Below are 13,035 nucleotides of genomic sequence, written 5' to 3'. Positions count from 1 at the left end.
AGCGCCATTTGTTGGCAAGCAAATAGTTCTGGGGAGGCGAGCTTAAAGAATGAGAGCTTTCTACTTACTAACTGCGTTAGCATTAAAAACCACCAAAGTAATTTGCCTAAGTGTAATGAATTTTTAAGGCAATGGAAACACGTAAGGTTTCAAACCGTATGACGCAAGCATGTCCATCAACTGTACTTCAACAAAATTCAAACCCAGGAGCATTCTATATGAACCTATTAACAGATTTTTTTTAAAAAAACTTGAATTTTGAAAACCAGCCAAAAAGTAGCTAAGATAATGTCGTCATGATTTGTTATAATAATATTAAAATTATAACCAGGCTGGTCATTACTCTAATTTTTCTATTGTTCTAGACAATGGACTTTTGTTTTTAACCTGAAATCTTAGCTGCATATATTCTTATGAACGGTCTTTTTATATTATACAGGTGGAGTTGATAGCAGAAAATTTGAAAATGTAAATTCTGACAGTTGTTTAACAATTGTTTTGTTTTTCTCTTGTAGTCATGAAAATGTTTTCAGAGTATTTTTAGAGCATTATTAAGTGAAAGCATTTTAAACTACTAGAGTTTAACAAAAAATAAATAATATTGAATTACGGGAAATAAGAATCAACAATCACAGTTTCACAACATCTTTTCTTCTACAATCTGCAGTTATGTACACAAGCAGCACTCTTTCTATAGCAAGCTCTTCGATGTTTTCTTCTTTTAGCATTTTGGAAACAATGAACCGCCGCTTCATGACACTAAAAATGCAGATAGGGATTATTTCTTAAACAAATGCACACATTCTTTTATGAAAAATACGTTGATAACAAAACAAGTATTAAGAGCTGTAAAATTTAGGGAATTTTACTAAAAAAAATAAAAAAAACCTTTGGGGAGCTTACGATTATACACTGCTATAGTAATCCTCAACTACATATTTTGAAAAGCGTTAAATTTGACTTAAATCCAATTGTAACTTGTTTGTTTGATAGACACAGGGTAACTCAAAAAGACGTCTACCCCCAGGGTAACTCAAAAAGACGTCTAACACAACAGGACCTACATCTTTCGCGCATTTATGTAGACACTTGTTCCATTGGAATGTACATATTCTTATTTGTCTTTTGTTGCTTGCTTCCTTTCTGCAGTCACTTAAAGCTTCGAGACACTAGAATATATAAATATAAGTTTAAACGCGTGGTTTATAAAGGCTAGGGTAGGTTTGTAAATCTTGCGTACCTCTTTTGGTTCAGGCCCACCAGACCCGTCATCGAAGTCCTCTAAAGAAAGTAAAAAAATCGTTAGATACAAGTTACAACGAGTGGTGATTTATCTAATCGCTATACAAAACAAGGCAAACACTGCCAAATGGTTATTAAAATGTCAACGAAAGATTCAACCTCCATCAGAGCCTGTTTTCTCTTTTCGCACGCGTGATGGCTACCGACAATAAAACGCAGCACCGGTGAGATAGAAAAAGCTCTGGGGGACAAAGCAGCGAAAACTGTTATAAGTTTTGTAGCTACCATTATTAAGCTGAAATCTGATCGATGAAACAAATTTTTCACCTTCAAATGAGGCATAGGCCAATGCAACACAAAGAAATATCACCACAAGTTTCATCATTTCAAGTCTGAAATTTGACGCATCAAGAATGAATATTTTTCTGATACTGCATTCATTATATAGTCCATCAAAAAGCTGTGCATATATTCGAAAATGTTTTAGGTAAATTAATACTGTTTGACTGCTCTGTGTTTTTCAAACATTAGTGCACGTGAATAAACAGAAATTTAATTACTCTCGCCCCAGTACCCGAGCAGGAAATATCGCTCCAATATCGCTATTATCTTTCCGTTATTTTTATCTAAAATAGAAGCTTCTATTTATCACCCATTCTGCAGTGCTCTTAACAACGTAAGAAGCTCCTTAGGATTAAGATCGTTCTAATTCACAAGAACTAATCATAAACATTTTAGGCAGTTTTTAGATTTTTTTAAATTTGACAAAGAGAACCATTTAAGCATTATTTTTTAACCATATTGCGGGTAAATTCAGATCAGGAATGCTTTGGATCTAGTCAAATTATCTAGGATCCTCTATTGTGTAAATTGACAATTGGGCTTTACGTTCAACGTGTGTGATGTAGGACAAGTCACCATAACTATTGTCTATTGTCAAATATTATCCGGTACTTTACAAAATATCGTTATTTGGGATTTTTTCCATTAACGTTCTTAAAAACTTGGAAGTCAAATGAAATGAAAAGTTAATTTATTTTACAAATTAATGAAACTTATTTTACAACGTTTTTATACAAACGAATACTTCTCTGTTTGTTTTTAATATTAACGCGTTCAAATGATTAAAAAATTTTCTTTAGCGCCACTACGCAGATCAAAGAGCGCGTCTACAAAATATCACTGAAAGATTTGTTTTAAACCTTTTATTGCTCTTACGAAGTAAGAAATAACAACATGGTACTTTTTTCCAAAACATTGGAGATGGAATTAATTGCCCCTGTCGCATTGATTTCCATAGTTACACTCGGTAAATTCAAACCAACATTTGTATTATATTGATACCATGTGTCTTACCTTTTTGTCTTTATGTGGTGCCCAATAAAATACGCACATAACATGCACAATACTTTATAGAAACATATGAGAAGATGAAGGTTGTTATTTCGTGAATTCCGTACTTTACGCGCATTCTACTAAATTGGAATCTTAAGTATGCCAGAAGTATGCCTTACATTATCCATTATCCAAGGTATGTTCAAATGATAAACGCAAATACTTATTTGAGTGAGAAACTAACTAAACATAACCAAAGCTAACTTCCAGTATGCATGTGCGTCAAAGAACTATCCTAAAATCTAAATTCATCTAGTTTGAAAATAAAAATTTCCTGACGAGCAAGATATGTAGGCATTCTTTTTTTTATACCACTAACTCGAACCACCAACGGGGTTCGATCCTGTAGTGAGATAAAGGTAACTCGTCTCACTATTGGACCGGTAGCTTAGTTGGCAGAGCAGTAGGGTGCTAACCCAATTGTCGCTGGGTTTTTTCCCCAACGGTCCAAGTTTTTACTTTCGCCGACAAAGATCACCTTATATCATACAGTATTCAGTATCGGTACTGAATACTGTATAATATATATATATATGTACCCGGTACTGTGTGCTACTACTGTTGTTCTACTACATGGACCCGATTTCAAACCGCTATGAAATGCCATTGTATTAATATGGAGCATTTCATATCAGGTTTGTGTGAACTGCACATGCGCAATAGCTTCGGACGCATGCGCAATAGTTTTATTTCCGGCAAATCGTGTTTACATGAATATTCTAAGGGCGAAATGAAATTTCATCTTGGTCTTTTAGACTGACATGAAATCGACACTTAAATGGACTAGGCATGAGACCGAAATGATTTCAGAACAGAAATGAACTTTCATGTGAAGTCTTCCTATGTTCTGGCATTTATAAAATTTAAGACAACTCAAGTTGTATTGTCAAGATCCTCAAATTTATTTATATTAAGACATTCAGGCGAGAATGTCTTACCTGGACTCCCATAGAATGGATAGTAATGATCACGACAACTACAATAATTTAGATTTGTATATCGATGTAGATTGTTATGTTATATCGTAGGGTTTGCTTTAGGTTGCGTTTAGTTACACGATATATTATTCTGCAAATATGTCGTAGGGTTTGCTTCTTTCTGCCAATATAACAAGATTACACAAATACCTCCCACAAGTGCTAATTTCCATCTTATTTGATGTACAGGTAAAAAAATCAAGACTAAAGATTGTTTTCTGACATACTAAAACAATACAGATGAACTGCATTAGAGAAAGCACTGAATAAAAACACAATAGTTATACACAGAAAAACATATTTTGTAATATTTTACAAATACGCCGCAACTTAATTATTAACAAACCGTGCCATCAATGTAACAAATAAAATTATAAGTGGTTGGTGACATAATTGTTTTTCTTGGAGTATTACCATCATCGGTGACACTTTCGACCTTTCTCAATGAAATTAACGGGAATATAATTAACGCATTTGTAATGTGTAACACAAATCTCAAGAGAGTTAAAAAGTTCTGATTAATTAGGAATAATTAATAAAGGCAGGGTGTAGCTCATAGCGTAGACGTTTCGAAGGATCAAGAGAAACTGGTTGTCAATAAGCCTATTATCAAAATAAAAATGAACATGTCCATCAAATTTGGTCTTTTTAATTCCCTGTTTAGAATAAGTAAGTCGGTGAGCTAAATCGCGTTAATTTAATTATTTAAGGTGTTATAGACATTCTTATCAATTTTATTTATGCAAATTCGTGATCGTTAATTTTGTGGAGCAAGTTATTCGATATTAGAAGCTTTACTTGCCTGGAAGTAGTAGCAAAGAAAAAATAGCCTAATCCAATTTAATCTTCTTTATAACGGGATAGACCACGGGCATTTTTTTCTTTATTTACACAGAAAAACATGTTCTGTTCCGTTCAGACACACAACATACTTTTTAATAAGTCTTTAGGCATACATGCTCAGTAAGCTGGCTTAACCTTTCTAATGGAATACATCGTTAACATTTTTTATGGGTGGATTTAATATTTGCTGTAAAGCTTATAAAACATGACACTAATTTCCTAAACAACACATGATAAATTTGCGTGTTTACTGTTTGACAAAAGACGAAGTCATATAATTCTATTACGCACAGGAAAGGAGGGTGAAAGGGAGAGCAAAACAATAATATTACCATGTTTGTGTTCAGAGCTGATTTGTTTACATTTTGTCCATATTTCTTTCAGATGTTTAAAATTTTAGAAGAAGTACATAAAATACAATTCATTATGTGGCTGTAAAGGAAGTGTTTCAGAATGATTTTAAAAAGCTTACTGTTTTCATGCATATCATGTATCCTATTGCGTTTTGTTATATCGCAAAGACAGGTGTGTAATATTGGTAGTCAAGTTTCTTGTTACCCAATACAGGGACATCGTAAGTTCCATATTGCTTACTGGTTAGGTTTCATTTCTGCCTGTCACAAATCGACCTTTTTTCAACTCTATTTTTTAGCTACATGTAATAGAGCTACATGTATTACACTAGTTTTTTTTGGTTTTTTTGTTTTGTATTTCCAATAGGCTTTTGGTTTAATATAATCTTTAAATAAAATCATTATTTCTACTTCTTTAAAACGGACCGTGTTAGCCATTTTTCTTCTATTTTCCCCATCTTTTGAGTCAGCATTTAAGTTCTCACGATGGAGAACCTTGTGTCTACGTTTTATATAGTTTTAACCTTTTATTGACCAAAAAGACAGGATATTATCGTTACACTTACGATGGACTCTTTCTTAAAACCCAAGGTTATTGTAAGAAGGGTGTGCTTAATTAGTTCCGCAGATTAAATTCGGTATAATTTATTATCTTTCAGCCCATCTCCACAAGAAATAACAGACTCCTAATTAATACAGGTAAAAAGAATTTTGTGAAGAACGCGATCTTGGAGTATTATCAAATGTTCAAAATTTACATAGACCGGTCATCATTTAATCAAGATTTTTGGTTGCCCTGCCACTTAACCAAGACGTTTTCTCGCGTTTTGCTTATCTCACAAGTTTAATGTATAATTTTTAATTGCTTTGCGCTGCAATATCTTTAACGCGAATTTACCTAAAAAATAGTGTTGCATGTCACAAAACGCCCGCATAACTCTGTTGTATTCACGTGCATTGCTCCTAACACACGTTTGTCCAAATTCCATCTTAGAACTTTACAGACACAGAACTAACATACCAGGTTATGACGTGGAACCAATTGCGCCACAAAATGTTGGAATAAGCTTTATCAATAAATCAGGACGAAGAGCAAGGGTAAAAGAAATATTTTGAAAACAGTTTGCAACATGAAAAATGTAAGTCAAGTAATCGAAATAACTTTTTTTTTGTGCATTAGATATACCAATCTGACCGTTTTGGATATGAAATTCACTATAGATTTTTCCTCCGTCCAAACGAACCAAGATCGCTTTCATATATTCCAGATGGGACATTCTGGGTGGCATACGATTTCATTACGAATGCATTACTTCTTATTAACGGACAACCACGTCTGGAGACAATACAAAACCCACGTGGTGTGATGGTGGCAGCAACAATTCATAGTAGTAGGAAATCTTTATTTCGAATGTTAAGCTCAGATATATGAAAATGATACAGAATAGACTTTCTTGTATTCAATTTCTTTGAAGTGTCACGGGTTTAACCTTCCAATTGCACAAAAAGTAAGCAACAACCAAAATCTTCATATAAAAGTTAATAAATAGTTAAAAATTCAATATCACGGCAATTATACTACCCGCCACAACCATTTTAATGTTTTCTGTATTCGCACCTTATTTTAAAAACATGGCATGACATGGTAAACCGGAAAACCGGAAAGCTTTTGACTACGATTAAGGGGGCCTGGAACTACAACAATCCCTATATTCATTTAAAGCTCAAAAAAGAACAATACAAGAAAGGTTGATTATTGTTTGCGATATGACGTTGAAGTTTGCACAACTGCAGAATATAATACTGTTATTGCGGATAAACCGACAGGGTTAACTCAAATCCTATTTTTCATATTCTTAGATTTTTTAAGACCAGAGCCGTTAGGAAACATGCCTGCTAAACCTCTTTTTATTGAAACGCTTGTTGTTCTCGATCCCTCCTTTTTAAAACACTATGGAATGGAGCAAGCAACATCGTATACCTTGGTTTTGATGAACATGGTGAGGAAGATATTTAATATTTCATTGATTATTTTTACAGTACAGAGACTGTAAAGCGTAAAATGTTCTTTACTTAAGGTTGCTCGAACCTTCACACACAAGTCCTTGAGCATTCCAATTTTAGTTGTGTTGTCTAACATTATCCCTATGAAAGAGAAGCCGGTAAGCTGGATATTTATTTTTATTTAAAGATTCTAAATTAAACAAGACGTATGATATACGTAAACAACCTCGCGAATAAAGTTTACAAAAAGCAGTCTATCAGATTGTGACTTCTGTTACGAAGGTTAGACATGGCATATTTTGCTATTCAGATAGGCTATAATATTTGTTACACAATATGCAGTTATATTTCAAAATTGGTTTGTGAGATCTTCTTGCATGGAAAATTACTCGAAATCTCAATTTTTAATTAAGTCAGTCTGGGGTAAACTCTGACTGACAGGAAGAAGAAATACCACAAGCCCCACCTAAAATTTCGAAATTCAGTAATTTAGTAGACCCCCCAAAAAAGAACGGGGTATAAGATAGTCAGTCAGTAAGAAAAAGCAAAATAAAAAAAGTAATATACAATAAAAATAGTAAATCTTATTGCTCGAAAAAGGAAATAGCTGTAGTTAAATAAATATATTATCAGAACTGTCACAAACAGCAAACTTCGTTAAAAAGAATTCTGTGCACTTATGGCGCAGAGAAAAATAACAAAAACGGAATCTAAAAATTTACGTTCTTTAAGAGTGTTTCCGAATTCATATTTCTCTATGTTGGTGTGTCATTTTTCTGAGCGAAAAGTATTCCGTTCTTGTCATTACTTACAATATAATTTGCCTTTTGCTTACATGTTAACCAATTTTTGTAAAATCGATGTATTTAATAAATTGATATTGCGGAGCGTCTTCGTTTCTCTCTTACGTAATGTTGTGGAAATTTTATTTTTTGCAGACTACTTTCCAGGCATTTGCGGAGACCTTAATTCACTTTTGTAAACTCTGGTGGAAACACTATTACTTTACCAGTTAGTTAAATAATACTTTTGAAACTTATCTTATCTTTTAAAAAATTAAAACAGCAAAGGAAAAAAAAGTAAAAATAGTTACCAAGATGAGATTCGAACACACGACTACTCCCGTTTCGGTGCTCAGAGAGGCAAAAAATTCCATTCTTGGGGGACACATTTGCGTTTTAATACAAGCTCACTAGCTTTTAATAAATGTAATAATATGTAATGCTAATTTTTAGGAATATTACAAAATTGAACCAAATAGGCCGGAAATCAGCGTTTCTTCAGCTTGTAGATATGCTCGTGAGAATGCTGACAATGCATCAGTTGATTTCTCCCTCATTTTAACCAGGTTAATTAAATATTTTTATTACTTGTACTACCTTATTCAGTCTAAAAAAAAATAAGAAAAATAAATAATTTTTTCTTATGTTTAGAGAAAATATTGGACCTGCAGGTGAGATTCGTTATAAACAACGTCTTGATGTACAGCGTCTTGAATTTTTATAACTTAGTGTATTTGTACAAAACATCACTTAATTCAGGATATGCATCCATGTACACGATGTGTACAAAGAGAAGTTGTGCCTTAGTCAGAGATTCTGGGCCAGATACTGCTTTTGTAATTGCACACGAAATTGGTCATGCGTAAGTAGATCAAAATTTTTCTTTTACCAGTAATATACAATTGTGTCTACCATTCTGGTCTTGTTTTTGTTAGTCTTGGGATTGGGCATGACGAGGACAACGGTTGCGTGAGAGCTAGCTCAGGCGGAAGTAACATAATGGTGAAAAGAATATATAGTACCAGCTCTAATTATCAGTGGTCTTCATGCAGTAAAAGAATGCTGAGACAAAACCTAAGGTGAGTTGTATGGCACAACTAGCTTGTCTGATGCAATTGATTCAACTTTGAAATATTTAATAATCAAGATGAATCGATTAGCCTGAAAAACATTACTGGTAGCCTTGTAATAGACTGGTGACCTTGTGGTAGAGCCTTTTGCCTCTAGGGCGGAAGTTCGTCGGCTCAGTCCCCAGCCAAGTGATGCTAGACTACAAAAGTGTGAATCGATTTTTTCTGCTTAACGTTCAGCATGAAAATCGGATTGATATATATGCGATTTAAACTGAACTGAACTGTGAACTTTAAAACACGTTAGTGCTATTAGCAACTGTAGAGGCTATCCTGTCTAAATATTAACAATAATAATAATAAAATGTGAAAGCATATTTTTTAGGTACTTTCGTTGCATCAAGAACGTACCAGTTTTGTTGCCAGTTTTTAAACACAATATGAATTACCTTCCTGGAGAGTCACTAAATCTAACTGCTCAATGTAAAAGTTACCGTGGTAAAGATGCATTACCATGCACGCTGGTAAGTTTGGTATGACGTCTTTCTGGATGACAGGTAAAGTTTTTCCTGTGTAAGACAGACAAAGCATTTGGCAACTGCTCACTTGCATGTTTTTATTTAGTTTAGCAAGCTTATAAATCTTTCACGCAACCAGTAATGTTATTTTCTTCTCACTACTCATTTCAGAGGTTGTCAACGCGCTGCAAGTATCTATGGTGCCGCAAGAATCGTATTTCTCATTGTGAACCAGTTTGGTGGCATGCACCTTTAGAGGGCACGTCTTGTGCCGTTAACCGGGTACGGTCTGTTAAAATGTAAACACGGTATTGGTAGAGCTTGTTTTCACATTGTTTGTTGGTAACACAAAGTCGAATTCCTTTTTTGCATCTCCGTATATTAATGGAGCAGGATCCAAAAAGGGGGTTTATGTACAAAATTTGAAGTCGAGGACAGGCGTTTGATTTTTGTTACATGATATTCATACCATATTGTAAATTTCATTATTAAAATATTTTCACTATAAATTTGATAGTGGTGTCTTCGCGGGCAGTGCCTGAAAAAGGTCAAAAGAGTCCTGGTGCATGGAAATTGGTCAAACTGGTCATCCTTTGAACCCCCGTGTGAAAGTCATCGACGCATGTGGTTGATTCAACGAAGAAATAGAACATGCGATAATCCTAAGTAAGTCTTGTAATTTGCACCCTATTAGGTACCTAAAGGGACCTTTTCTCAATGGCAACTTTATCTGTCAAAATTTAGTCCATTCCTTTACCAAGCAATCATTAAAGCGGCATATTTCTAAGTACACGCTTTAACGCGATGATAACGAATATCAAAGGTGCGCCAATAAGAGAATTTCTGTTTTTCTTCTTGATGGAAGATCTACCAGAGAGAATTGCAAGAATTTTTGCAGTCGCTTATCAAAAAAATATGCTGAATTTACACTTTTAGTTTTATTAATTATTATATTTCTTATTCAGGCCGCAAGGGGGAGGACAAGAATGCTCTGGAATATCTAAAGAATATAGAATTGTACTTCCTGCAGATGACAAGACGTGTAAAATATATTCCCTGACAGAGTTGGTACGGCTGTTTTCTATTTCTGTTTTTTTAACAGTCAATTAAAGATTCTACAGTTCTGATTGTAATAATACAACCAATAATATTTTTGTAGATTATGAACAAATGGATTGATACAAAGTCACTCGCTTCGATGGGGTGTCAAAAATCAAGGCATCGCAATAAAACATGGATTAGCTACTCGAGGGAAATGCAACAGAAGCACAGTAAGACCATCCTTATGAAACCTATGTTTTCTATAATAATTTCCTATATTACTATCTTTTTTTGTTTATCACAGTTTCTTCTCTTAACTTAACATGCAATTTTGAATCAACAAATTGTGGTTGGAAGAGTTCAAAAGTGGGCGCAATTCCATGGATTTTTGGACGCGGAAAATCGCCATCAATGTATACCGGACCAGAATATGATCATACGTTCAAAAATATGTCCGGTCATTATTTATATTTTGAAACATCTGGACTAGGGGACGGCAGGAGGCTACGCAAGGGAAGCACTGTTGTTTTAGAATCACCTATGATATTAGCTTCATCACTTTGCCTTGAATTTGCATACCACATGTTTGGCAGAGATATTGGTGCGTTGAATGTATTCATTCGAAATGGCAAACACAAAAGGAAAGTATGGTACAAGACAGGACCACAAGGTCAAAGTTGGCAGAAAGCTAAAATTGATTTAAAAGTGAATATTGAATACAAGGTTAGTACACTTTTAAGCTGGATATCCACGAGGCGACTACATTTTTGCGACGGCAAATTCAATATCTACGTAGGCGCAAATATTGAAGTTTCAGGATGTTATCAACTACTTTAGCGAAAATTTCTTGTTGGCTAGCAGTAAACTTTTTTATTTTATAAATAAACATTATAACAACAAAGAATGTTTACACTTTCTCGCATTCTAATTGGCTATTTTTAAAATTTTCCGCCTCAATGTATTTTTAAGTATTTTTCTTTATTTATAAAACTTAAAGGTTTACATATGCTACTCTTTAGATAACAATTGAAGCTGTGCGTGGTCGGTCGTACTATAGTGACATTGCAATTGATGATTTATCTTTATCGTTTGGTTTGTGTGGTCAAAACCAAGGTAAAATTCTATCATGTTTGGATTGCATGTTTTGAAATAAAACAGTTATTATATTAGTTTTTCTTCTAGGGGTGAAAGAATGTCATTCTGTTTGTATTGATACGAATTCCAAACAAATGCATGTTGCTCAAACGGTGGATGGTACGCCGTGCAAGCTGGCTTCATCTATTGATAGTGTGTGTTTTAATAGGACCTGTCAGGTAATATTCCTCTCTAATGTAATTACATATTTCTATATTAAGTACCGTAATGTTTGGAACAAACGCCGCCTCCATTGATAAGAGAAAATAGCTACCCTCACCCTCCAGTAGACGAACAATAAAAAAAATTATTCACTCTCCAAGCTTTTATTTAAAGCGTAAATGTAAGTGATGTCCTTGTCTTTTTATTTAGCCTGTAAATTGCCGAGGGATAATTGGAAAATCAGATTGTTGAAGATTGGACAATTTTAATACCTTCAACAATTAAAGATACAGGAAACGTAAAAGATAGCGGCACATAAGGACACGAAAAAACATGCTGTTGAAAATTGTATTTTTAACTGGAAATTAAATATAAATTATATTACCATTGAACTTTTTATTATTTTACCTTGACCTGAGCTTTTTTTTATTTGCTTATTTGAAAAGTTGTGTTCTGATATAATAACCTTGTTATCTTTAGCTTCTTTTTCATTACAGACTTTTGTCTCGTCTCTTATTTTGTCCAATATTGTGTTAAATCACCTCGCAGCAGATTTCAAAACTATCCACGGGGATTCCTACGTTTCATCAGAAGTTTCACCGAATTAAGGAATCGGTGTTCACATTTGTAATTTAATAAAGAAATTATGTATTTTAGAATACAAAATCAAGTTTGTAAACACTGCCACTGAACATAAAACCTAATAAACAGCATCAAAATAAATACATTTCAAAGGTTTTCTACGCCCTGACCTCTTTAATTCTCCTCAAATTTGAAAGGTCTCCTTAAAGCTCCTTAAATCTCCTCATCTCCTCTAAAAGTAGATTTTTTGACAAAGTTCTTCTTAATTCTCAAATTTAATTTTAATTTTTTTAATTTTACAATCTTTCGCATGTTTTTGTTTTTAAAATTTATAAATATATTTTTCTTTAGTCGTGGAAAGAGTAAAGACCTCTCCTGTTTTTTTTTTAATATATCTTAAGTTAGGCAACAAATATTTGAAAGCAATTTATTTAGACACAATCAAGAGTTCAAAAAATTCAAGTTTCAAGATGTGTGTCGTACAAGGTGTATTGAACGCGTTAGTGGCCTGGATACATTTAAGCAATTATTGGTGCCACTTCATTATACCTTAGAGAACATGAAAATAAACTTACAAAACAAACTGTAACTTCTTTTTTAAATCTGGTATCTAATTTTGACGTTATTGTCTCTCTTGTTATATCTGTTACAATGTTGTTACAAGTCAAAAATATAATGACAGTTAGATGAGCTTGCATTCAAGCCCTAACAAATATTTCAGTAACAACAAGACAGGTTGCTTCAAGTTTTCAAAATAAATGATATAGTAAAGCTTTAACTGCAGCTAAGGCTCATGTAGCGAACGGGTAGGCCTAAATAGGGTTAAAACCTGGACAAGATCAGGAGCCTGTTTTATTGTCATGCTTGTTTTGCCTTCACCTTGGTTAAAATTTATGAAAAAGTTATTGGTGTGTATTAGGACAAACCCTTAA

General features: G+C 33.7%; 2 protein-coding genes across 2 annotated transcripts; one reads left to right on the top strand and one right to left on the bottom strand.

Annotated features, from left to right (window-relative positions):
• Nucleotides 1–629: 629 nt before the first annotated feature.
• Nucleotides 630–1,700, bottom strand: LOC130655659 (uncharacterized). Its single transcript, XM_057458438.1, has 4 exons — nt 1,570–1,700; nt 1,241–1,281; nt 1,065–1,169; nt 630–759 (listed from the first exon to the last, which is right to left on the bottom strand). The coding sequence occupies exons 1-4, from the start codon at nt 1,625–1,627 to the stop codon at nt 655–657; spliced, it is 309 nt and encodes a 102-aa protein (XP_057314421.1). The 5' UTR covers nt 1,628–1,700; the 3' UTR covers nt 630–654.
• Nucleotides 1,701–4,759: 3,059 nt separating this feature from the next.
• LOC130655217 (uncharacterized) lies at nt 4,760–11,913 on the top strand. Its single transcript, XM_057457951.1, has 19 exons — nt 4,760–4,982; nt 5,470–5,509; nt 5,805–5,908; nt 5,991–6,201; nt 6,671–6,810; nt 6,889–6,972; nt 8,050–8,162; nt 8,248–8,267; nt 8,356–8,458; nt 8,532–8,675; nt 9,052–9,190; nt 9,356–9,466; nt 9,702–9,850; nt 10,150–10,252; nt 10,344–10,455; nt 10,530–10,948; nt 11,245–11,338; nt 11,408–11,538; nt 11,732–11,913. The coding sequence occupies exons 1-19, from the start codon at nt 4,911–4,913 to the stop codon at nt 11,771–11,773; spliced, it is 2,331 nt and encodes a 776-aa protein (XP_057313934.1). The 5' UTR covers nt 4,760–4,910; the 3' UTR covers nt 11,774–11,913.
• The last annotated feature ends 1,122 nt before the right edge of the window (nt 11,914–13,035 follow it).

The sequence above is a fragment of the Hydractinia symbiolongicarpus genome, chromosome 8 (genome assembly GCF_029227915.1).
Source record: "Hydractinia symbiolongicarpus strain clone_291-10 chromosome 8, HSymV2.1, whole genome shotgun sequence".
Classification (NCBI taxonomy): Eukaryota; Metazoa; Cnidaria; class Hydrozoa; order Anthoathecata; family Hydractiniidae; genus Hydractinia; species Hydractinia symbiolongicarpus.
This window is presented reverse-complemented; position numbering and strand designations above follow the sequence as displayed.